At 42.7% G+C, this 26,604-nt stretch overlaps 1 protein-coding gene across 12 annotated transcripts in view; it reads right to left on the bottom strand.

The window, feature by feature from the left end:
* Positions 1-4,439: 4,439 nt before the first annotated feature.
* Positions 4,440-26,604, bottom strand: part of Phf21a (PHD finger protein 21A) — a 185,480-nt gene continuing 163,315 nt past the window's right edge. For 9 of the 12 annotated variants that reach the window (XM_077798125.1, XM_026399117.2, XM_026399116.2 and 6 more), the window contains 9 exons: positions 22,201-22,299; positions 17,998-18,049; positions 17,151-17,230; positions 16,639-16,699; positions 13,957-14,120; positions 7,713-7,868; positions 6,673-6,748; positions 6,266-6,369; positions 4,440-5,228 (listed from right to left, as the gene is read on the bottom strand). In XM_077798125.1, coding sequence (XP_077654251.1) covers positions 4,971-5,228; positions 6,266-6,369; positions 6,673-6,748; positions 7,713-7,868; positions 13,957-14,120; positions 16,639-16,699; positions 17,151-17,230; positions 17,998-18,049; positions 22,201-22,299 — 1,050 coding nt within the window. In that variant the 3' untranslated portion in view covers positions 4,440-4,970. Of the gene's footprint in view, positions 5,229-6,265; positions 6,370-6,672; positions 6,749-7,712; positions 7,869-13,956; positions 14,121-14,191; positions 14,215-16,638; positions 16,700-17,150; positions 17,231-17,997; positions 18,050-22,200; positions 22,300-26,604 lie in introns of all 12 variants that reach the window. The other 3 variants (XM_026399122.2, XM_026399124.2, XM_077798128.1) reach the window with 1 other exon arrangement.

Raw genomic sequence — 26,604 nt, 5'->3', positions numbered from 1 at the left:
GCCGCCCCGGGCTGGGCCCGCTGGGCTCGCTCGCCCTAGCGCTCACACACTCTCTGAAGACACCAGGGACGTTGCCACTCCGCCCCCAGCTGCCCTCCCACCATCTCTGCTATTTAAATTATTTAAGGACTCTGTGGGCGTGGTTCGGGTGGAATGCTGCCGACCCTGGGTCCCTCCCCTGCCTGCCTTTGCCCCAGCTGGTTTGGGGCTGGCTCCCCTGCCCTGAATTGTACATCACTTTTTCATAAGTAAAGTTTGAAAAGGTTCTTTTCATGTTCCTTTTGATTTGGGGGATCAAGGGCTCTCCAGGGTCTGAGGGCATCCGTGGACAAGGGGGTGCTCCCTGGGTACTGTCACAGCATGGCCAGAGAGAGGCCTGGGGCGGCAGCAGTGCAGCTGGGTCCCACCCAGGCAGTGAGAGTTCCCGGGAGGGCAGAGGCTGGAATTTGAGTGGGTCTTGAGTTTGTGAGCCCTGCCCTTCCTTTACAAGCCACCCTTCCCCAGCCCAAACCCAATACCATGAGGCCGAGAGACTTTATTTGGCTTTATTTAGTAAAATGTTAAAATAAATAAATACAAATTGATCAGCTGCTCTGTTTCCCCCCACCCCCTCAAAACAAAAATCAAACAAACAAAAACAAAAACTTTGAAGCACAAAACTCCAAATACAAGTTCTACCAAGACTGAAATCACAAAGGGCATGGACAAGAGACAGGATTGGGGTCTGGCTGGCTCTCCTCTGCGCGCGCTTGCTGACCTCTGGCCTGTCTGTCCCGCCCTGCCTGACTGCAGCTCACACTGGGCTGAGAGGCGAGGAGGCTGGAGAGAGGCATAGGGCCCAAAAGCTGTGCGGGGTGGGGGTCCTCAGGGAGGAAGAACCTTGGGAGAGGGGGTGCCAAGTGGAGTTTGTGAGCCCTGCCCTTCCTTTACAAGCCTGGCTCTCTGGTGGGGTAACCCCAGCTTCCTCCCCTTCCCCTGGTGGGAGGGCCCGTGGAGTCTTCCCAGGGGCCACCACTTCCTTCCTGGAGAGGAGCCGACAGGGGCACAGGGGGTAAGCCCGGGGGAATGGGGCTCCTATTTCCTGCCAAGGGTGATGGCTGAGGGGTGGGGTGCGGTCCAGTCACTGACACAGCCACGCTGCCTCCATTAACAGAAGCCATGGGAGTGGAGAACCTAGGACCTGGAAAATGTGCGCTGGCCCTATCCATCCTGCCACCCCAGGAGCCTTCTGCCCCTGGGTGAAAGTCTCCTGAATTCAGCCCTTTAGATAAATAAGGATCACACCCAAGGAGGGAGAGAAGGTAAGAGACCACTTAAGAGAGCGTGAGCAGCGGCCTTAGTGATGAGAGCCCAAAGGGCTCGAGAGAGGAAGCATCAGGGGTGGCGCAGAGGCAGCTAGCTGACCGTGTGGAGACTGAGGCATCTGGCAAGATGGCACTCTGGGGAGGCGCCGTGTGCCAAGTGCACCAGTTCATACTACCTCCTGCCTGGACCAAGCAGCAGCAGAGACAGGGGCAGGCCTGCAGGGAAGTGGGCACCCAGATGGTGACCTCTGCAGGTGCCCTGGGCACATCCCAGGCTCCAGAGACAACCCTCACACAGGCACGGCCCTCCCAGGGCCCGTCCCTAGCTGAGTCCTCTGGTCAGGCGCCACCAGCAGCTTGCCCCAAAGGGCCTGATAAGGAAGGAAGAACTTGGGAGCTGGATGAGCTCACCCAGGCCAGACAAGACCCAGCAGGCTTCAGAAAGCAAAAGGACCTGCAGGCCCCAAGAATGCAAAAGGTGGGGAAGCAGCAGCATGACCTCACTGCCTCCAGGACTGCGGCTGGTCAGGGACAGGAAACCCCAGGCCAGAGCCCTCCGATGTGACTGTAAAGCTAGCTGGTCACTATGTGGATGTCAGAGCAGCTAAATGCTGGGCCAGGAGAAGCAGAGGAAGGAGGAGGAGGCAGAACAGCTCAGATGGGGCTGGTATGTCCCAGGTGGTCACGGGCACCTCTGTCTGGGGGACAGAGAGGAGCTCTTTCCTTGGCATGACTCTGAAGACCGAGTGACCAGACCCTTTCAGTTCAGCAGCATTTGGGAGTTTGAGACCAGAATGGAGGCTGTGGCAGGTTGGGTTCTGTACTACACAGCTGACCCACTGAACTCCAGGAAAAAGCCACCTCCCAGCTTTAAGGTGAGGTCAGAAGGCAGGCGACACTGATCACAGCAGCGGGCAAAACACTGGTCAGTTCTTGGCCTGGCCCCTTGGCCTGTGATTCCTCAGGCAGCTCTCCTCAAAACAAAGTAATGATGACTTCCCAAGTGCTTTCCACAAAAGGAAATGGGCCTCGACAAGTCGAGTGGGAGAGCCGAGGCAGGGTGGATAGCCTACCGCTAGTCTCTGATCCTCCGCCAAGGATTCCTCCAACTAGTCCAGGCAGCTTCAAAGCTCCCTGACTAGACATAGCACCTTGATTTCTGCATGAAAAGGGGGCTCTTCTCTGTTTCCCTCAACCAACCTGGCAGCCAAGGCCTGACCCTGAGACCTTGCAGTTGGACAGTTTCCTCTCCTGACACCCTGGAAAGATGAATGAAGTGGCTGGTATGGATGAGACTCAAATTCACTCTAAGAAGCATCTCTTCTCTGCTGCCCTTGGCTTTCAGGATCTAACTCTGTCTCTCTGGGCCCAGCTAGGCGAGGGAGAAGTGAAAAGGGCCTTTTCTGCCACTCCTAGACCTCCAGCATCACAAAGTCTGGGGTGGGCTCAGAAGAGACTGTTGCAGGGTCAGGGCAGAGCCTCTGCCTCTGTCCCTTAAGCTTGGGACACACCAGAGACAAAGGTCTTCAGAAAAAGCATGCATACACAATTTCTCACCGTCATGATGAGAGAGATGATCTCAGTCTTTCAGAGAGCTGGTTTTCCAAGAAAGAGAGGACACAACAGGCCAAGCAAAGTGAGCACAGCGATTCTAGCCCAGGGTCACCCAGGAGGCTTGTGGGTGGGGGGAGTGGAGCAAACTGGTGCCTGGAGCCAGCAGGCAGAGGAAGTGGCTGGAGCTTCAGACCTCTCTCCAAAAGCAAGACAGACTTGAAGGCCATCGGGCTCTGTCTCAGAGACACATGCTCCCACAAGACATCTCCCTCCTCCTTTGTTCTCTCTAAGCACCAAGGGCTGATGCAGCCAGCCTGCACCCCTGTACCCTTCCTGAGGCCAGGGTACAGGGGTACCAAGGAGCCTCAATGGCCTTTCCCCTCAGAGGTGCCCCCCAGGCACTCGTAATGCTGGTGGCTGAAAGACTGAGAGCAGCACCAAAGGAAGAGGTCTTATTAGGCACCAGCCTGTGCTCTAGCAAAATCCGAGGAGACCATGGGAAGGGCCTACACCATGCATACTCCATCTGGGCTTCAGAAACAGGAGACAAGACCCTGTACCAGGAAGAGAGGACAGTCTTTTCTGAGAAGGGGAAGCGGGTGGGGAAAGCCCCACCCAGCCCTTCATGGAGACTGGCCACCAGTCTAGAGACACAAACACAGCAAAATGTCATAATGATCAGCAGGTTCTGTGCTAAAAAATTATAACTACACGGCGTTTCTCCAGTTCTGACACCTTTTTAATAGAAATCACTGTTTTTAGGAAACAAATAGCACTTTTGTAATTTTTTTTACAATGTTTCTTACCTTGATCTTAATTTAAGTAACACTAGGAAGACCTCAATATCTTTTATTTTCCTTTTTAATTTTAAAAAAGTTGTTGTTGTTTTCCCCAGATACAAAGATTTTTGCCCTTGCATAAAAAAACAGTGCCCGAACGATGACACAAGGACTCACACAGACTCACAGGACCTCACCGACACTATGGTTCCTATTCTACCATGCAAGGTCTCGACTACCCTTAATTGGACTGTCAGCCTGAAAAACAGCTTTTCTATTTCTTATTTTAGTTTTTGTTACAAAAAAAGTAAAATAAACAACAAAATAAAACTTTGTTTAAAGGAAAAAAGAACAAAATAAAAAAAATAAAAAAAAAAAAGAGGAAAGAAATGTCTCCATTCGATTCTCACACACCTGGGTCGCGTGCTGCTTCACTCAGGATCTGCTCTTCTCATAAATATAGAAAAGGGATGGAGCTTGTTTTCAAGTAAAATCACTGATTCACCTTTTTTTCTTCGCTGGACCACACACACACCCTTCTTCCCTGCCTCAGGCAAGGTCAGCATGCCCCTGGCTGGGCTTGCCTTGGTCTCCAGAGGGACTGAGGGGGTCGCCCGTGGGATGTGGATGCACCAGGCAGGGAGGAGGGAGTGGGGGGGGGAGCGCAGGAGCGGGCTGGGAGGGGAGCCAGTGGCTGCTTGGCGTCCGTCTCTCCTTCACTAGCCCCCCAGACAATGTTAAATACTGCTAATCTGATATACTTTCCCCCCCCTTGCTCCCTCCCAGCCCCTCCCCCTTCCCTTTTCTGGGCACTGGGTTGGTTAAATCTCGATTTCCATTTTTTTGGTTTGATAGTAGTGAAAGTTTAGAAACAGGAAAGCCCACACACTCTTTGGACTTGTCTTCTCTACCTAGACAAACGGCTCGGCAAATAAGGATCTGAAACCTGCTCTCCTCCCTCCGCCCATCCCTGCTCCCCACCCAACAAAACAAAAACAAACCCATCGTGGCTGTGGAGGCTGCTGCAGGCACACACTGGTGTATAATAGAGAGAGTAAATATATTATTTCACTTGGCATGGTGCTGGCAAAGAACCTCCAGCTGGCACTATTTCATGTAACGTGGTCCAATCTTCGCGTGTACACACAGAATAAGAAGGATCAATTGGCAAACTCGGGTGCCACCTGGCACAAGCATCTTCCCTCTCTCTGGAACCAAAGAACCAAAAGAATCCTGTACTTTCCAGAAGAAATCCGGCTTTGCTTTTCTAGAGTCTTCAGTGTTGTTTTTCTCCTTGCCGCCGGGATCCCGTGGCTTCTCCGTGAGGGCTCTGTTATTTAGTCTCTTCCCCCTGGCTACAGTTCGCTGCGCAGCTCTGGGAGGAGGGGGAAGGGGCCGGTGTGGAGGTGGTGGCGCTGGCAGGGGGGGTGCAGTCCGGGCCATTGGAGATGGCCCCCACAGCGGCCTCAGAGTCCACAGGTCTGGAGAGGTCGATGCCGTGGATGAGGCGGATCAGCTGTTTTACCTTCTCCAGGGAGCTGTGCATCTCCTTCTGCCGGGCGAGGATGGCGTTCTTCATTTCCATGCATTTCTGTAGCAAATGAGAATAGGGGGCACTGAGCATCCTGCTTTTCTAAGGGGTCTAGAAGCCCCAGAAGGGAGAAGCCTGCCCAATAAAAGAAGCCCTGGGACTGTTGTGTAGCCCCTAGAACTTGTTCTGTTCTACCTGGTGTGGGCAGCGGCTGCCTACAGAGAGGCAGGTGAGAGGTGGACAGGCGAGTGGGCTGACTGCCAGCATCCACTAGACAGGAGCCTTAACTAGACTTCACTCCCACCATGACACTATGAAATCAAAGTCATAAAAAAATTTCCCACAGCTGCTGTAAAGCTGGCCTGGGCAGGGGTTGGTGTGCTTTGTCATGCTGAGGGTGGCCTTCAGGACCGGGCTGAGCTCTCTAGGGTAGAAAACAAGACAGTGTTGTGTGGTTTACGTAGAGGGCCTATGGAGCATCGCCTGGTCAGTAAGAGTTTAGAGACAGACTGGTGATGTTTAGGCGCACCCGAAGCCCAAGGACTATGACCATTAGGACTCCTCCTTGCGTACTTAGGGACTTGTAGTCTTTCTCCCTTTAGTCCTTGGCCTTCCCCAATGCTGGCTTCTGCTGTAGGCAGGGAAAGAGGTATTGAACCTGACGCCACAGGTAGGTACTGTGGTATGAATGGTGTGGAAGAGGGAGTGAGTGAAGGGCCAGCTGAGGTGACCAGCAGGAGTCACATGGAGGGTCAGGTGAGGCTCTACCCTCCTCCCCCTCACTGTCAGAAGCATGCAGGGTGGTGGCGCTACTGTCATAGCTGCTACTTATTCCTTCAGCATGGAGACTGGAAAATCCTCGCAGGTTAAAATTCAAGAGGATGCTCCAGGGCCAGGCTGGGCGCCACACGCCAGCTGGCCACCCAGGCCCAGGGCTGAGCTCTAACTGGAAGACCAGCTTCACTTCACACCTGCAGAGTTAATCACGTTAATAAACGGAAGGACCTGAACCAGCCCTTGGGTCCAAGTGTCCTGCAGGTACACGGAAGGGTCCACACTTGTGCATCTGAGTCACTGCCGGCAGGAGGGGGACTTACACTTATAGAATTGCTGAGTTGTTTCACCTTCTGCTCTAATTGTTCTCGTTCTTGTTTTAAATCTGAACTCCATTTAAGTAATTTCTGTTTCTCTTCTTCTTTAGCTGAGAAAAAAATAAATATAATAATATTTTTATAATAATGAACTCTTTGACAAGGCCACTGGGCTCAGAGCTTGCTGAAGAAGATATTTTCCCCAAAGTGCTCCCCAGTCTCACAGCTAGAGCACATTACCTGCCCACCTGGACTTTTCCTTGGTCTACGTCCATCATACTTTGCACTTTCCACTTCATTTAATAAAAGGTTTTCATATTTAATTTTACTTGAGAAAACAAACAAAAAGTATTGCCTTCCACCTTCTTTAAAGAAGGTGGACCTTACCAAACAAGGAGTAGAGTGACCTTTACCTGCTTTGTAGGCAATATAGGAATGAACAATTGCTAAAGTTCCGGGCCATGGAATTGCTTCTTCCTTCTTCAGCATCTGAAAAGAATTTAAGAGTTCTACCTTGAGAAGGAGACAGAAATACACATCCTCCAGGTAAACGCACACAATAGAAATCCAGGAAGGGTTTACAGAAGCACTGTTGCAAAACCCTGGTCTAGAGTTTCTGGACTATGAAGTTCCGAAGTTAGCTTTGCAGAATGAGGTTTAAGGTGGCAAGAGCCAACATACATGTGCCTAGGCTTTAGGAGGAGCTGGCACTTGGCTGAGCATTCTTTTCACATGAGCCAAAATGATCCCACCCCACTCTCAACAGCTGGGACACCAGCATAAAAGCTGTTCATGAGCATGGCAGCCACCAAGGGGGTTTGTTCTGGATCTGACGTGGGCTGCCTGTTTCAATTTTTGCCTTATACATCCCTCAAAGACATCTTGACTAAGGACATTAAATATTGGTTCCAAGTACTGAAGTATAATCTCGACCCTGTGTAGAAGATTATCAGAGGGTCACAAAGGCAGAGAGGGTGGCTCCTCTATGCTGCAAACAGTGGGACAAGAGCCAAGAGTAAAGCTAGAACCTCCCAAATCAGGGTTTTCAGAAGAACTGAGCAGAATCCTGATGCATGGTGAGCTACTGAGCTTGTTTATTATTTATAACTTCCTTACTACCAAAAGACTCAAGATCGCTTTTAATAAAGACATAAAGATGCCTGAGAAAATGAGACCAGGAAGAAAACAAGGGAAAGAAGAGACTAGGTCAGTTACTAGTATGTATGCCTGTGAAGTCTGCAATAACAAGACAGCACTTTACAGTGAGTTCTCTAAGGCTGATGACAACAGAGTTTAAGATGGAGAACCTCTGAGGAAATGAGGTGTCTCCTGAGCGCTGTGCCATGAAATGGGGAGGAGTAACCAGCAGAAAGAAGAGAACCCTGTTCCTAGGATCAGAGGGGAAAGGCATTCCCGACGGCACAGTCTTCTCCCCTTGGCCCTGAACTGGTACCTGGTCCTGACATCTTGGACAGATCCACATGCCCTTGGGAATTGTTTTCAGAGGCGGGTCTAAGCAGTCCAGGTGATACACACGGGAACATGTGTCGCACATCAGCAACTGGCCACTTTTTCTGCAAACACTGCAAAAATCCTCATGGATATCACCCTATGAAATTGAGAGGAAAGGTAAGAAAAAGGACAAAAAGGTAAATTTTTCATGTTAACATGTACTCTCTGGATGCATATCAATGTCTTAGGACAAGGTGTTGACACAGCACAGTGCCTGCCCCTCCAACACTTTAGTGTTTAAGAAAAGTCGGAAATGCCAATGGTATAAGTCTGCAACCGCTCCACATGGCTGAGGTTCCCTAGGTGGGGACAGTATTCTTAACTTTAGAAATTAGAGTTTACAGGAAGTTCTGTAGTTGGCTAGGCCAAAATTGTAAGTGACAACTCAGCATTGAGTCCAGGAAATTTAACAGGCACTGAAATCCAATCACCAAAGTGTCTCACAATATGATACAAACAATCTCAATTACCTACCATTTTGGCAAGAAGGATTGGGAAAGAGACAAGAAATTTTTACTGAACTCCTAGATTATTCAGGAGGAGAATATAGTAAAAGTCCAAATGGGAAAAGACTGAGTCATGAGTAAATTAAACTCATCAGCTTCCTAATATGAAGAATTTAAGAAGCGAAAGCAATGACTGACACCTCCCCCCCCCCGCCTCTCTCCCTCTCTTTGGTATTGAAGTGCTTTACCACTGAGCTATATACCCAAACCTTTTCATTTTTTATCCTGAGACAGGATTTTGCCAAGTTGCTGAGGCTGGCCTTGAACTTGCAATCCTCCTCCCTTAGCCTCCTGAGTAGCTGCAATTACAGGTGTGCACCACAGTGCCCAGCTTGAACCTGCTCCCTTAAAAGCCAGTATTTTGCATTCGCTATTCAATGGACCATTCTATTGTGGGAGTCTTTATTCCTCCCTATAAAATACTTCACCAGATGGAAAAAGACAAGCAGCCCTAGTCCTCTCTGGCCCTTCATTGTGACAGTTTTAGTACTCAGGAGAGTCTGCTGGAGCCCGATGAACAGAAGGCACCATCAGAATAGCAGCAGATCTATTTAAAATTTGAAGAGGAGAACACGGGGAGAGAGAAAAAGAGAGTTCTTAAAGAGGTGTTCTTCAGCAAGCCAATGCTCAGCCTGTTCTCTGGACAGGATTAATGCTACTGATAATTGGAATGCCAGGGAATGGAAAACTGAAGGGCCAAGGCAGAGGTTACTCAGCAAGTTAGTACCGCTTTAAGATTTCTTGGCTATTCTGCTAAGGCATAAATACAGAACTTTTGTACAGGAAGCAATGATACAGAGAACAATGCCTAGTCCCTCCTTTTATGATCTAACCTGTCCATCACCACACCATCGAAGGAATGCATCTTCACGGACCTACCATTTAGGACACTTTCTCTGTAATTCACTAGGGTATCTGGTAGCCCAGGAAAACGTTATAATATATACCATAGTGTAGTCAGATTTTATTCTTTCTTAATAAGAAAAAGGTTACCTCTGGGCAGTAAGAAAGATACTCAGTACCTGTGCAAAAATATTATATGAGGCGTACAGCCTGAGTTTAAGTGTGACCCTGGGAAGGTCACTGTGGGTCTCCAAGCTGAGCTTGGCCATCACTGTGCTGAACATTGTCAGTTGTTGTACCCATTTGAAGAGAGCCCTGGCTCTCTCTTGCATTGACATTTAAACACTTTTCCCATTTAACTCTGGGCCCCCACAGAGGCTGCACCCATGGGTTAACCATGATTTTCTTCCTTCATTTCTAATATCAGGCCGAGGGGTGTTTTTCTCCTCTGGAAAGTTCGTTTTTCTTGACCTTTGGCCCCAGTTGTAAGTCTGCATCTTTATGAAATCCATAACAAATGTATGCAGAATGAGGTGGTGCACTCTTGTAATCCCAGCCACTAGGGAGGCTGAGACAGGAGAATTCCAAGTTTGGGGTCACTCCAGGCAATTTATTGGGACCCTGTCTTAAAATAAATTTAAAAAGGGTTAGGGATGTATCTCAGTGTTAGTGTGCTTGCCTAGCATGTGTGAGGCTCTGGAGAGAGTCACTCAAAAGTTTTTAGAAAGACTGTTTTACATAAACCATAGATAAAATTATCAGTGGTGAAGTGAGATAAACTGGACATCCTACTCAGGGGACTTGTTAGGGAAATGGAGTTCTGCCCACTCTTCTTTGCTCCTGAGTAAGGAGAATACCACAAAGTAGAAGGCAGAGAGTACAGAAAATAAAAGTTTCTTTCAAACTTCTAAAGAAAGATAATTTCCTATCTTATTTACATATCCTAAAGCAGTAGTAGTTCTTTATATTTTTGGTGTCAGGATTCCTTTATACTCTAAAATCACTGAGAACCCCAGAGAGCTTTAGGTTATGTGAATTATATTTACTGATATTTTTGTACTAGAAACTTTAAAATGTTTAACTTTGAAATAATTTCAGATTCACAGAAAGTTAGAAAAACAATATACTGAAACATTCAAAAGCTCAAGAATACACAAGTATGTACTCTATTAGCTGTTACATCACACATTGTACAGTATCTGTAAAACTTCACTGTGCAGGATTGAGAAAATAAGAGAAGAAATGGCAAGAGTTGTTTCAGTAGCATAAAGAAAATAAGTTTTTGGTTTCATAAGCCCCTGAAAGAGGGACCCTAGACAACACTTTGAGAACTGCTATCCAGTATAAATTAATGTAAATGCCAAGGCACTAAAACAACACAGAGTAAGTTCTTCGCCTGAAGAGAGTGGTGAAGTCCCAGGAAGGCACTGTCCTGGGGTCAAAAGGCTCAGCTTTGGTGACTGATCCAATTTACCATAACCAAAAAGCAGGCTGAAAGACAACTGACTCACGATTCTTTGCTGGGAACTGAGGACATGTTTTCAGGAAACATGCTGTCTCTATCAACTTCATTGAGTGCTAAAAAATTTTATAATTATGTCAACATATCTTCCTTCTCATAAAATGATGATAGCAGCAACAAGGTACATCCTGAGGATTAGTGTCTGGCTGGGTCTTGTATTACCAAGTCCTTCTAGATGGTTATTGATCCCCAGGAAATGCTTGCCTCTCAACCGTTATTGTTTAATTAATGTTGTTGAGGCTCACGCTACCCAGCAGCAAACACACAGGGTTCTGTGTGTTGATTTTGATCACTGCTGCTGTGGGGATACTATAAAAGCAGAAGTCAATTATCTTTTTTTTTTTTTAATCTATTCCACTGGGTTTAACTTAGGAAGTAGTGAACATATTTAGTGGTTTTAGAAAAGCTTTATTTTACTTTTAGATTTCTGAAAAGAACAATGTTTGCATTTTAAGATGAAACCTGGCAGAAGGTTTTTAGTTTGTGATTTGACCTAAGTGTATCCTTTGGGTCTAGTCTCTCAAAGAAAACCATGAATGCTCTCAACCAAACAACCCAATCTAGCATTTGTGCACCAACCCAGAGGGAAGGCTACACCAAGAAGCCAACGACTGGTGGTCCCTTTGGCAGTACTTCTTGGTGCCAAAAAATGTGGTTTCTGGCAGGGACTCTTGGTACTCATTAATAGGATGGTTAGAAAATCTGTATCAATTACTAATGCCGATAGTGCTGCATGAAATGCTCAGCCTTTGGAGCCATGATGTATGTAGTCATCAGCTGCATGCAGGGAAGGGAATGTGTCAGAAGACAGAACTCCCTAAGTCCCCAGTTCTCCAAGGACAACACTTAGTTTGTCAATCCTGGAATTTTAACTCAGAATGTTTCACATACTACTCTCTTGGAGAGGGGTGTGCCATTAGTAAGTTCTGAAACCTTCATGTCCAAAGAACATGTTGAACGTGGTCAACAACAGTCTGTAATTTACAAAAGTATTGTACACATACAAAATTAAATTCTTGGCTCTTCTCCTTAAACCTGTTCCTCTCATCATCTTCAGTAAATGGTAGCTCCAGCCTTCTAGTTGGATGCATCTTGACTATTCTGTTTTGCTCACACCCCACATTCAGTCCTGCTGGCTCTTCAGCACCTCTGCAGACTTGGTCACCTTTCTCCATCTCTACATACACCATGCTACCAAGCCAAGCCACCACCATCATCTCTCTCCTAGAGGACTGCAAGGGCCACCTAACTGGTCTTCCTATTCCAACTCATTCTCCCCAGAGTCCCTTTTCTCCTTATCTTAAGATATAACACTCCTTCTAACAATCAAAGCTAATTTTACAAATACCTTAAAAAACAGTAAATGTAGGCAAGAACCATCAAAGGATGCTAAAGTCATTGGGAACAGTTTGTTGGTTACCTGGATGTTTACTATTTATACAGACTCAAGGCTATTTCCACCAGAAGGAAAAGGGACAGTTACAAGTAAAAAATTTAATAAAACTATCTCAGGAAAGTTAACATCACCAATAACAGGACAGGTTGACATTATGTGCCTCCATTGTGATGCACTGAGAAGGACCCATCATCACTTAGTCTTCCTGAAAAAATGTATACCTTTAATCTATAAAGGGATTAGATTATCCAAATGGAGAAGCACTCTACATAGCAACTGGCGTATCTTTCAAAAAATTCTGATGTTAATGAAAGACAAAGGAAGACTAAAAACCTGTCAGAATCAAGGAGACTGAGGAGATAATACCCTTTTTATAAATGAAAGGAATAATGTTGGATTGGACCCTGGAGCAAAAAAAAAAAAAAAAAAGGTATGAAGGCAATTATTGGGACATTTAGAGAAATCTGAATATGAAATATATATGTACACTAAAGTTTTCATCGATGTTAAATTCCTTTAATTTGATAAATACATCATGGCCACGTAACAGACCACCTTTGTTCTTAGGAGATATTCACTGAAATATAACTTTTGAGGTAAGACAGTCTGTCACTTCTAGACCAGCTCAGCAAAAACAGTATGAGAGAGAGAGAGAGAGAGAAACAAATGTGGCAAAATGTTAACAATCGGTGGTGAATCTATGTGAATGGTATATATTTTGCTCCTTATACCATTATTGCAGATTTTCTGTAGATATAAGATTTTTCAAAATCAAAACACATATATGGGCTGGGGCTGGGGCTGAGTGGTAGAGCACTTCCCTACCATGTGTGAGACACTGGGTTTGATTCTCAGCACCACATATAAATAAAATAATAATAATAATAATAAAGGTCCATCAACAACCAAAAATATTAAAAAATATATATAATAATTGAAAAATTACATCGTGCCTCTACTTAAGCCCCTCCAATGGGCTCCCATCTTACTTAGATAACGGGTCTCACTGCCCGCTGCTCTGGCTCTCTTGCTCTGCTCCTAATGTCCTTCATGGTAGTCTTTCAATATGCCACTCACAGACCTCCTCAGGGATTTTGCATTGTGGCTTGCTGGGCATGGAATGGCCTTCCCCAATTCTCCCATGGATCCCTTCTTCACATCCTGTCAGAGAGGCTTTTCTCACTACTCTTTGAAAGACAGTAACTTCCTGCCTTTACGCCAATGCCTCCATCTGTTCCATTTTTCCTGGCACACCTATTTCTACCTGACAGATCATGTATTTGTCTTCTTGCCATCTACTTCTTTCCTTGGCACATGAACTCCTTGAGGAGGTAGATGGGTTTGCTCCTTGCTGTGTCTCCAGCCTCAAGAACAGTGTTTGCTGGACAGTTAAGTATCTGCTGGGTGAATTCACTGCTTTATAAATGCTCATTTAAAACATCAGAATGCTAGTTCATGCTCCCGAAGTTCCTGGTAAAGAGCCACTAAGTGTCCAACACTTTTTCAGGAATCTGTGTCTGAATAACTCTCCACTTGTGGAATTGTGCTCAAAGCAGGAAACAAGGGCTGCTAGGGGGACATGTTTTATTCATGTTCCCTACCCTGAACACACTGATAGAAACCTGTCTAGTTCTTAACTAGATGAACTGATTCTTCTACCCTGCCCTTTTCTGAGCAGATCAAATCCAGACTCTGAAAACCCTGAGCCCCCGCATGCTACGTTAACCTGAATCTCAAGGACATGGAAAGCCTGGGACCCCAGAATCAAGGTGCCTGATATGACATGCAGGGTATACTGCAGGGTGTTCTGCTGTTCCAGGGGTAGTCAAGAAGCTGCAAGTGGCAAGGAGACAACACAGGACAATGGTTTTCCCATGTGAGCTCTCAAAAAGAGAGTGCGATTCCCCAAGTTACTTACGTCTGTGGAGGTGGGGCTGGGCAGGGACACAGGCTGCACAGGTGCAGGGAAAGTGAATGTGGTCTCTGTCTTTTCACTTTCAGGGGAGTCGGGATGACTGGATGGGGGGGATGTTGGGGTAAGGGCTCCAAACCCCAGCACTGCATTGTATTTTGGAGGACGACCTATATACCAAGAGAAGGGAACAAAAGGGGAAACGGGGAGGGAAAGAGAAGGGGAAAACGATCTTACATACCTTTGGCCAGTGTTCCTCATTGGCTAGCATGGAAAAGGAAGTGAGGTAGCGACAGAAGGTTAATACAACAGTCCCAAAGGAAGGAAGAGAAGCAAAGACTTAAACGTCATTAGAAACAACTACAAGAACCCCAAAGGGAAGGAAAAGAGGGCCTGGGAGAGTAACAGGAGGTGCTGGCTTATGGAAGAAGACCTCATCCTGGGCAGAATATGGTGACATTCCTAGACTCACAGTTTGAGATCTCTAGTGCAGAAACCAAGATGTCCAATGGGAGCCAAGGCAAGGAATGGGGTTTTATTTTGCATGCTTTTTGCATATTGTTCTTTAAGGTTTCTCTGCAATTATCATTCTTACAATGATAGTAATGGTTCTAAAGTTCCCACAAACAGACTTATTTAGCATTTTTACTTTTCTATTTCTCTCCTGTCTACATTTTGGTTGTTTTACTGCAGGTGAAGGTGGAGAAGGAAAGACAAAGCAAGGAGACAAAATTCGAAAATAGTTGCATTTTCATCCCTTGCTGTTAGAACTATTCAAAGAGAGGTTCTGGGAGCATCCCGAACCTACAAGTAACAAGAGGCTTTGGGCTTAATGGTAAATTTAGGCATTCATGGATCTCTCCCCAACAGATTGAGACTATCTCCTTGGTTATGTCACAAACATTCTGGTGATCTACACGTCTAAGAAATGGGGCTGTTCTAAAGTCCCATAAAAGTCCATCACCAGCACTCTTAAAGAACTGAGTTGAGGCAGAGCACTTTGAATTGAACCTTATACTACAAGGCATCTATGAAGGAGCACTAGGGGTGCGGGAAGTCTATTGAAGCCACTCTCATCTTACCACATATCAAAGTCAGGGCCCTTGGTCTTCTAAGAGCCAGGACCATAGCTTCTAAGCTGTGAGTGATCATAAGACCAGCACACCAAAGAGGGAAAACCCCCAAAAACCAAACCCAGCCAGAGAGGCCCAGAACTGCTTATCAGCACTGGTGAACAGTGCATGTGGAATCATGACTTTACCCCCAGTTACAGATTATACTAGCATTGTGCAAAGAGTCACGATTCTGTCAGACATTACACCAATATTCCCTGTGCTAAACTGGCAATGTCCGCAGTCCAGACACAGATCTGCCAGTCTGTCTTTTCAAGGTACTTAGTGCTGTAAGGAGAGGAAGTGAAGATGTATGCTCGTTGTTTACCCATGGAAGGCACATCCTAGGTATTGTGAATAAAGGCTTTTATCCTCTGACCTTGGCAAGAGGTGCCAAGGTCTTTCTGGCTCATTTAATTCCTATACTCTAAGCAGATACTGCCCACCAACAGACCAATTAACTGTGACCTCTGGCAGGGGAGGGGAGTTCTTTCTGAGAACTGTGTTAGAAGTCACCAAAAAAATAGTTGAACACAAAACAACAAAAAATAACTTACTAGCATTGGTTACTGTGGCCAGGAATCAATCTAAAGTGCAGCAACTTAGGATTTCCCACCTAAATATTTTTAGTAACTTGAAGGACAGGACTGATAAAATATTGGAATGGGTCACTAAGGGTCAGTATCTCTCTTCTGGAGGAGAAAGTAACAATATAGCTGTAGTCCTTCTTAAGGCAGAAAAAGGGTTGAGATGACCTCCTCAGCTTCCTAGAGCCGTGTGTCAGTGTGTGCACACGCAAAAATTAGTATGCTAGGCCACTCTCTCTGCAACCTTTCTAGCCTGGAACTATAATTCAGGGGTACATTACCATGTGGAGAAAGAGACCTTGGGATGTATTACTGACATCAAAGAACAATTTCAGTATCTTGTTTATGAGCTCAGACGTGAGCTATTAAGACCTATTTAGACCTGCACAGTGAGAGCTATTGCCGCTGCTATTTTTCTGCCCTATGACTAAGGTAGAATGCTCAATGGGGGTCTGAAAGGTGGGAACAGAGCTCCTCAGGAGTTAATGCTTTAGGGAGTCTGTTTTGATAGTGGCTTTTTCTTCTTTAAGTGGAAATACCTCTTTTTAAAGATTCTATGTTCTCTCCTTCCTGGAAAGTCTGTAGTTCATGTTCTAGCCTTACTGGAAGCAGGGTGACTGAGACACTCACTATGAAGAACACCTTGGAAACAGTAGGGCTCTGCTCTTCTTAATGATGCTCAACGCTCCCTTTCACATGGTGTTCTATTCACTGCTATTCCTGGGCAGCCTGTAGGCTTGGGGCAGAAATGCTGCATTAAGCCATTCACCTGAGTCAGCTTTGCCAGACCCAGAAAAGTCAGCTTTTGATTCCGCACATACAACTCTGAAAAGAAATCTCATTCTGTGTTCCTCCTGTTCTCAGAGAACCACAACAAACTATTTTCAAGGGACAGAGGGGTCAGGTTCTAGGAGGGAGAAGGGAGGGAAAAGAAACACAACACAGAAAGCAAAAGCAACAGCAAGGTGGAGACTGAAAAATGCACTCACCTCTCTTCCGGGTCCCAGGATGCATTGTGCTGTTTAGGTATGTGACGGCACTCTTCTTACGCTTTGGGAATTGAAGAAGGAAAGGTGACTGGCTGAGCAGCCTGGTTATTACTGAAGACATGCATACATGCCTGTCACACGCTAACTAGTTAGCACCAACCATCCCCAAAATCTCAGTATAATGGGTTTTATTATGAGAACTTGGTCCTCAGAAAATATGCCAGAGTTCGGCTTCTGTTTCAGATGATAGTTGTGATAAAGAAAGGACAAATTAAAAATTTTCAGGCAGGTTTGTATTTGCTCAAAATTAGGTTGGGGGGAACCCCTAAGGGGTAAGCAGTGAATAATAAAAATGAAATAATGTGATGAGCCAGAGTAAAACCATCATTTCACTGAGCTGGCCAAGTACAAGGTGCTGCTTGCTCTTAAGCAGGTTTTCAGATGGGAGGTGCTAAACAAGTCCCAAATAAAACTGGAACTTTAAGGAAAAGATCAAAGCAGGACAGGAGTACCTCTGGTTCAAAGACTGCTCCACTGTATACTGGATTTGCTGTTGTTCTTCTTTTTCGCTCTTGCCTCTTGCTTTGGATTTCTTGGGAAAAGAAAAGGCTTGGATTAGAAGACAGGTATGGGAAATCTAAAAAACTGAACTTGGTTATTTATCTATTGGTTTTTCCTGTAACAAATCAAGAATGGGGTGAGTCTCCATTTCACTGGAGCCCCCACAGAGGGAAGCCCACTATTAGAAGCAAATATGTAGGATCACCTGCTCTCCTCTCTCAGAAAGCAAGACTGCACTGTCCCACAGCATGGCTCTGAGACTGGGAGCCCACAATATACCACCACACTTAACAAATAAACTGTCCTGATTTATTATTAGACTGCTGTGCACATAGGTCTGGATGAGCTTTCTCCATAAACTTATACTGAGAAACCAAAATTCACCATTCTTTAATCAATCATTCTTGAATCAAATAACCAAGACAGGCATAACTTTGTAAGGCTTTAAGATTCTGATAACACAAAGTAATTAGAAAATACAGACAAGGACTTGTTAGAAGAACACTTGCTACTTTACTGGCAAAATGAAAGCGCATCCCCCACACTGATCAGAAGTCACCTAATTTAGGCAGCTTGGGGAGGTTTCCCAGGACCACAGTATGGATGACGCTAGGAAGGGAAGGCCCTAAACATTAGATGGAGGGGAGGCAATGTTTTCTCTAAAGGAAATGAAGTCCATATGGTTGAATCATACTCTACTTGTGTTCTAATTTTCTATCCTAGGAATTCAAACACCACTTTCAGGGACAAAGCTGTGGGCCAGAAAGAAGGCAGTGCCAAGAATATCTTTTCTCTTACCTTCTAGATGGTCATGTGTTACCAACCCTAGAGACACCATGAAGGCAAGTTTCTGTGCCAGAGAAACAAAAGAAGAATATACTTCAGTCTGGGTTCTCACAAAGCCAACTGCTGGTTCCTAGTTAGACACCAGGGAAAGCCCAGTGGGCTGGTTGCTTGACGGAGGCTGGGTTCAGAGGAACCAAGAGCAGACATTTGCCACTCTGGGAAGCACTGGAGCCACTCTAGAGGCTTTCTAGTCTAACAGGGCCAAAAAGGAAGGACAGGGGTCTACATCTTCCACTTGCTCAATGTCACAAATCTGCATCTTGAGTAACCCAAGTTTTTGTCAGAAAAATATTCTTAAAGAGAATTTTATATTAAAAAACACACAAAGAATTTAAAGAGTATTCCATGAAACAGGCTCCAAATTTCAAGTACTTCACTTGTCAGTATTAGTTGGGGTTTTTAACATTTTTTACTGCCACTAATTAGACAATGCTACCGCAAAGCTAAAATGATTTTCAAGAATTACAACAGTTTCTGCTTTATACTGTTATTTATTTATTCATTTACTTATTTTGATGTCCTGGTACTCTGGAACTAAACCCAGGGGCACTTAACCACTAAGCCACATCTCCAGCCCTTTTTTAAATATATTTTACTTTGAGACAGGGTTGCCAAGTTGCTTAGGCCTACTACGTTGCTGAGACTGGCATTGAACTCATGATCTTCTTGTCTCAGCCTCCTGAGCTGCTGGAATCACAGGCATGTGCCACCTGGCTGATACTAAAATTTTAAAATCAAACATAGATCTAAAAATCATGGAGCAATTTCTCTCTGAAGACCACTATATTAGGGCTCCAACAGAAACAAGGATGATTAGACTACTAATCTGACTGCAGGTTCCTAGTTAGACACCAGGGAAAGGCCAGTGGGCTGGTTGCTTGATGGAAGCTGGGTTCAGAGGAACCAGGAGCCACAAAAATGGAATGTTAAGACACTTCAAGCTATAGAAAGCAACAGATTTATTTAAAAAATGTAGTTATAGATGAACAGTATATCTTTATTTTATTTTTAAAATATATCTTTATTTTATTTATTTTTATGTGGTGCTGATAATCAAACCCAGGGCCTCGCACATGCTAGGTGAGTGCTCTACCACTGAGCCACAGCCACAGCCCCTTATTTATTTATTTTTATGTGGTGCTAAGGATTAAACCCAGGGCCTCAATGTGTTAGGCAAGTGCTCTGCTACTGAGATACAGCTCCAGCTCCAACAGATTGATTTTTATTCTTCTCTTTGGTTGTTTGTGGTCTGAAAAGTATGACTTTAGAAACCACTACATGTGTTTTCTGAATATGTCAAATAATACATCATCAATTTCTTTCTCTGATGAAAAAAGAACATCATTAACTGTTAGCAGACAAGCTCCTATAGTTTTTTTTTTTTAAGTTGCAGATGGACGCAATGCCTTTATTTATTTATTTTAATGTGCTATTGAGGATCAAACTCAGTGCCTTACACGTGCTAGGCAAGTGCTCTACCACTGAGTCACAACCCCAGCCCCTCCTATAGAATTATTAATACGATGGTTTGGTCTTTAAATATCTTGACCTCTTCTTCTCAGCTTTAAATATTATGATACTTTGTCTGAAGTGAGAGGTTCAAACTATTCAAGATGCATTCCTTGAGAAGAGAGGAATGTGTCTACAGGTATCTTTAGAGTCCTGAAAAAAATGTTCTAATTTTACTTCCCATTTCAAAACCTTTGGTGGACACCTATTCCCTCCACAGCTGGAAAGGAGCAGTAGTCCTAAACTCACAGCCCATTTCCTATGCTACACATTGAAATGGCATTCATTTTGTGGTTGCCAATAACCACATTCCTAATTTCTACTATTTCTTTAAAATAAAATCAAGGTTAGAGGGCTGTCAGTTGAGGCCAGGTATGGTGGTGCACACCTGTAATCCCAGCAGCTTGGGAGACTGAGGCAGGAGGACTTCAGTTTCGAAGCCAGCCTCAGCTACTTAGTGAGGGCCTAAGCAACTTTGAGACCCTGTCTCAAAATAAAAAATAAAAAGGGCTGGGGGATGGGACTCAATGGCAAAGCAACCTGGGTTCAATCCCTGGCACACACACACACACACACACACACACACACAAAAAAAAAAAATATGGCTGTCTCAGTTGGGTGGTAATACACAATCTGTAATTCCTGCTACTTAGGAGGCTGAGGCAGGAGGATCACGAGTTTGAGGCCATCCATGCCAACTTAACGAGATCCTGTCTCAAAAAATAATAAGGGATGGGGATGTAGCCAGGTGATAGGGCAGTTGCCTACCATATACGAGGCCCTGGCTTTGATCCCCTGTACCACATACAAACAAAAAAGATTAGAAGGCTGTCCACCAATATTCTTTGCTAATAAACCAGTGTTTAGATTGACATTCAAATGCATCTTTTTAATCTTGGGTCACTCACATCCAGCTCCTCTTTGCCAGTCTAGGTCAAGCTCACAAAATAATTATTAAATGAAAACAATCTCCTGTCTTGTTTCAGTGATAGAACAAAAAGATTTTAAGAACTTTTGCCAAATACCCACACATGTAACCACATACCCATATACATATTATATAGTATGTATATCAAGAGCTCATCTACTTTCTTTATGGCAGTGATTCTGTCCAACTAAGTGAAATATCTGCTACTACACAGATGGCATCTGACTGCTCACATTATGTGCTACTGACCTGAGATATTCTTTAGTTTCTTGTGGTAAGGAAATTCTGCCAACAGTTTATTTTTCCTCCACCAAGCACAAAACCTGTCATTAATTTTTTTTCTTCCTGTGGTGCTGGGGATTGAACCCAGGGCCTTACTCATGCGAGGCAAACACTGTACCAACTGAGCTATATCCATAGCCCCTTGTCACTAATTTTATGGATGATTTTATAAGTTTCTCAGCAATTTGTGTAACTAGTACTTTTCTGTGGCTTTAAATTTTGGTCCTCTCTTTCTTTTTCCTTTTCAGTATTGGGAATCAAACCTAGGACTTCATGCAAACTAGGCAATTATTCTATCACTGAGCTACACCCACCCTTGTTCCTTTCTTCAAAGATGAAATTAAAAATTCATTCATATCATATCATAAAGAATTACATTTGGTGCTTATTTTTGAAAAACCTGGGCTAGTTCAATAAATCACTGATGTGTATGTATGTATATATATATATATATATATATATATTCATACATACATATGTGTGTGTGTGTGTGTGTGTGTGTGTGTGAGAGAGAGAGAGAGAGAGAGAGAGAGAGAGAGAGAGAGATATGAAGTTTTGATGGCTTTATGCCACTATTTGACATAGTTACATTATGAAAAATGCATGGAGGATAAGAGGGAGATGGATTACAAGTCTAATAAAATCCAACTATCAGAGAGTCATCATATTACCTGTCTGCATTTTTCTTTTATAGTTGATTATACAAAAGCATTAAAGTAAGATATTCTCTTGTTTGAGGACACACAAATTCACATTCTGTATTTGTATCGGGGTCTTGTTTGCTATTTATATTTGTAATTCTCTCCTAAGTTTATATAGATGTTTCATCTTTTTTTATGCTTCAATGAACTACTTTTATACTACCAATTCATTTAGGATTTGGGGTTTTAATGCAATAAAAAGTAATACAAAATGCACATTTAACAACTGTAATCGATAATGTAAACAGACATAAGCTGAGTGAACTGGACATTTATAAATGCCTGAGACAAAGAGAATATAATAATAATTTGGAATATAACAGTACAGCTGTAACATGTATTTGAACATCACCACTTCAAAACTTTTCCTTTGAAATAGCAAAATACTTAAGTGCCAGTGCATAGATCCTTAGGGCCATACTCAAATATGCCCCAAATGTTATTTAATTCTTTCTGATACAATATGAATGAATGTTTATGCCCTAAATGTGGGTGCAACTAAATATAAAAAAAAGCGACTACTCAAATTAAAGCCTCAGATAGACCCAGCACAATAATATTGGATAATTTCAACACATTTCCCTCACCAACCAGACTCGGAAATAATATTGTTGGATAAAAGAAAATATAAGAAAAAGATCGCTGAGTGATTCAGAAAGCAGGTATCCCTCCCGCCTCATGTGGGAATGAACTACACATCAGAGGCTGAGCCACACTTCAGAAAGATGGACCTACCTGAGGGTTCTCTTCCCGTTTTGGTTTGGGTGCAGCAGGTGGGGTGATGGTACGGCTCTCTGTTTGTTTTTCATCTGTTTCTGTGTGGGATTTAACTGTCTAGGAGAGAAAAATTCAATGTAAATTCAGAATTCATTTTTTTTTAAATTGAAAAAAGTAATTTAACTGTTAAAGGCAGCTGAAGAAAAGAACATGCTCAAATCTAGAACATATTAATAGAGGAGTTCACAGCATAGATTTCACTGGGGATAAAATGTAAAGACCCAGCTGAAGATTAATCAGACTGTACAACTAGAATAAATAAGAATCTATAAATAAAGTAATTTAAGTTATACAAAAAGAAATATCCAAAGTAAAATTCCCATGTATGAAATGAAGTGCTGCTCTGATATCAATGTACTATAGGATGTGGAGGTAGCTTCCCAGAAGCAAGTCCACTGTCATATATGGGTCAAGCTCTAGACCACAGCATGCTCAAGAGCTGAGGGTCAGAATCAATCTGCATAAATGCTCTTCTTCAGAATAACTCCAATCATAATCTGAGAGACTGAAGAACTACCTTTACTTGGGATATTTAAAACCTGCCTATATTATCCATTAGGAGAGAGAGGAAATTGCTAAAGGGCCACCTTGCAAGGGCTGAAGTCCAGAATACTCCCAACTCCCTCTAGAGACATCCACTTAAACATCAGAAACACCAGTTGCATGACTATCTTTAAACACAAATGGTAGTAACCTACTGGCAGACTGAGACTGTATTACTATTCTTTCCACAACCTAATGGATAATTAATTTTATGAGTTCTGTAAATACTCAAATTATTTTAGAACAGTAGACATAAAACTGTATATAAAACCTAATTTAGTTTTTCAAAATTGAAAAAAACTGCACAAAATTTGGACTTTTTGTATGTAACTACGAGTAATTAAATTAGGATCAAATTATTTCATTATTGATTGGCAGGAGTAAAAGACTTCAATCCTACAAAAACAACATCAAAAGTTTTAAAAAATCATAATAAACATCTTTCTATAATAACAATGAGTGCAAATGGTGTCAACTTTCCAATTAAAAGACAGACTGGCAAAATAGATTTAAAAACAAGACCCATCTTGCTAGAGATTCATCTTACAGGCAAAGACAGCTACAGGCTGAAAGTGAAAGGGTGGAAATTGATATACCATTTGAATGGAGCCTGAAAACAAGCAGGAGTAGCTGTTCTCATATCTGACGAAGCAGACTTCAAAGCAAAATTAATCAGAAGAGACAAAATCATTTCACACTGATAAAGGGAATAATCCAACATGAAAATATGATGATAATAAATATTTATGCCTCATAATTAAGAGATACTACTTGAATTAAAGCTTCAGAGACATCCCAGTATAATAAAACTGGATGATTTCTCCCTCACCATTGGTGAGGTCATCCAGACATAAACTCAGGAAGACTCTTTGGACCTGAAAAATATTATAAATCAAATGGACTTAAGAGACATCTACAAAATATTTCATCCAACAAAGCTGAATACACATTCTTCTCAGCTACACATGGAGTCTTTTCCAAAATGGACCACATTTTAGGCCACACACATACACACACACACACACACACACACCTCTTAGCAAATACAAAACAACAACCACCATGAAAACCCTGATACAATTCCTTGCATCTTATCAAATCATAATGGAATGATTTGATAAGTACCAAAAACCCCCACAGAACTATATAAACACATGGAGATTCAATAATACACTTTTAAATGATGAACAGATGATGGAAGAAATTAGGGGAGGAATTTAAAAGTTCTTAAGACCCAAAGGAGAATAATGATACAACATATGGAAACCTATGAAACACTATGAAGGCAGTTTAAGAAGAAAGTTTATAGCTATGAGTGTCTACATAAGAAAACCAAAAAGATTCCAAATAATCAACCTAATGATACATAATAAACATAAACAAACGAATTCCAAAACTAGTAGAAGGAAGGAAATAATTAAAATCAGAGTCAAATCAATGAAATTTAGAATACAAAAAGAATACAAGGGGGCTGGGGGTATAGCTCAGTTGACAGAGTGCTTACCTAGCATGCACAAGGCTCTGGGTTGAATCCCCAGCACCACCAAGGGGAAAAAAGTACAAAGGATCAGTGAAATGAAGAGTTTGGGTTTTTTGAAAACATAAAACAAGATGAAGTGCTGGGGTTGTGGCTCAGATGTAGAGTGCTCACCTAGCACATGTGAGGCCCTGTGTTTGATCCTCAGCACCACAGAAAAATAAATAAATAAAGGTATTGACAACTACAACTAAAAAATAAATATAAAGACAAAAACAAGACCATAAGCCCTTAGCCAAACCAACCAAAAGAAAAATAGAGAAGACTCAAATTAATAAAATATAGATAAAAGAAATTACCACAAACATCACAGGAATCAAGTGAGTAGATCATTAGGAATTATTTTGAGCACTTACATTCCCATAAATTGGAAAACCTAGAAGAAATACATACATTTCTAGATACACTGACCTGCCAAAATTAAATCAAGAGAACACAGAAGACCTAAACAGCCCAATAACTAGTAATGAGAAAGAAGCAGTAGTAAAAACAAAACAACGAAGTACACGACTAGAAGGATTCTCAGCTGAATTCTACCAGACCTTTAAAAAAGAATTAATGCCAATGCTCCTCAAATTATTCCGTGAAATATAGAGGAACGAACATTTCCAAATTCATTCTTGTGAAGCCAGTATCACACTCGTACCCAAACCATACAATGACACATCAAGGAAAGACCAATATCCCTGATGCAAATATCCTTACTAAAATATTAACAAACTGAATTCAACAAAATATTAAAAAGATTGTACATCATTACCAAGTTATTTTTATCCTAGAGATGCAAGAATGGCTTAACATATGCAAATCAATAAATGTAAATTCATCATAAATAGAATCAAGGACAAAAACCACTTAGTCATCTCAACAAATGCAGAGAAAGCCCTTGACAAAATTCAATACCCATTTATGATTAAAAAAAAGCACTGAAGAAACTAGTGACAGAAGAACCCTACCTCAACATCATAAAGGTGTAAAAGAAAAACCCAAAGCCCAAAGCCAACCTCATAGTAAATGGGGACAAACTGAAAACATTTCCTTTAAAAATCTGCAACAAGACAGGATGTCCACTCTCACCACTTTTATTTAATACAGTGCTAGAAATTCTAGCCAGAACAATTAGGCAAGAAAAGAAAATAAAAGGGATAAAAATAGAAAAGGAAGAAGTCAAATTAAAACTATGGATGATATGCCTCTGTACTTAGAAGATCCAAAAAGCTAATAAATTCAGTCAAGTAGCAGGTTACAAAATCATCACATAAAAATCAATAGCTTTCTTATATACTGCTGGGCTGAAGTAGTGGCTCATGGTAGAGCACTTGTCTAGCATGAGTAAGGCACTAGGTTTGATTCTCAGCATCACATATAAATAAATAAATAAACAAACAAACAAATAAATGAATATCCATTGACAACTAGAAATCAGGAAAGCAATCTCATTCACAAATGGCCACAAAAGCAAAACAAAAAACATAAGAATAAATCTACTCAAGGAGTTAAAGAACCTCTACAGTGAAAACTATAGAACACTAAAGGAAGAAATTTTAAAAGACACAAGATGGGAAGACCTCCCATGTTTGTGTATTAGCAGAATTAATATTGTTAGAATGGCCATAGTACCAGAAGCAATACAGATTCAATGCAAACCCCATCACAATACCAACAACATTCTTCACAGAACTAGAAAAAACAGACCTAAAATTCATTTGGAAGAAAAAAAGATACCGAATAGCCAAAGCAATTAGAATTTTTGGCTTAGAAGCCAAAAAAGCATTGCCGGAAGCACCATAATACCTAATTTCAAATTATACTGCTGAGCTATAGTAACAAAAACTGCATGTATTGGCATAAAAACAGACACACAGATTGATGGTAGAGAATAGAAGGCACAGAGACAAACCCACACACCTAGTCATCTGATACTTGACAAAGATGCCAAAAACATACACTAGAGAAGATGGCCTTTTTAATAGATGGTATAATGCACCAATAAAAATGTGGGGGAAAAAGATTCTTAAAAATCATAATGCTGTGAAATATTTTACCAGATCTGAAAAACTAGCATAATCACAAAAATCTTTCACTTTCTTTCCTGGCCACTTCCATATTTTCTTTCTGCTTTCCAAATTATATTACATCAGGAAAGTGTAAGCAATCAATACTGCAGCAAGTGCTCCTGTGGGGCATAAACGCCGCCATGTGTGTGTATGTGCGTGTGTGTGTGTGGTCAGAGTCCTGCCATACGTCTCCCTTTGTACCATAAGCTACTTGAGTGGGGGCTA

Source organism: Urocitellus parryii, chromosome 4 (genome assembly GCF_045843805.1).
Source record: "Urocitellus parryii isolate mUroPar1 chromosome 4, mUroPar1.hap1, whole genome shotgun sequence".
NCBI classification, from domain to species: domain Eukaryota; kingdom Metazoa; phylum Chordata; class Mammalia; order Rodentia; family Sciuridae; genus Urocitellus; species Urocitellus parryii.
Note: the sequence above shows the minus strand (reverse complement) of the source record. Positions and strands in the feature narration are given on the sequence as shown.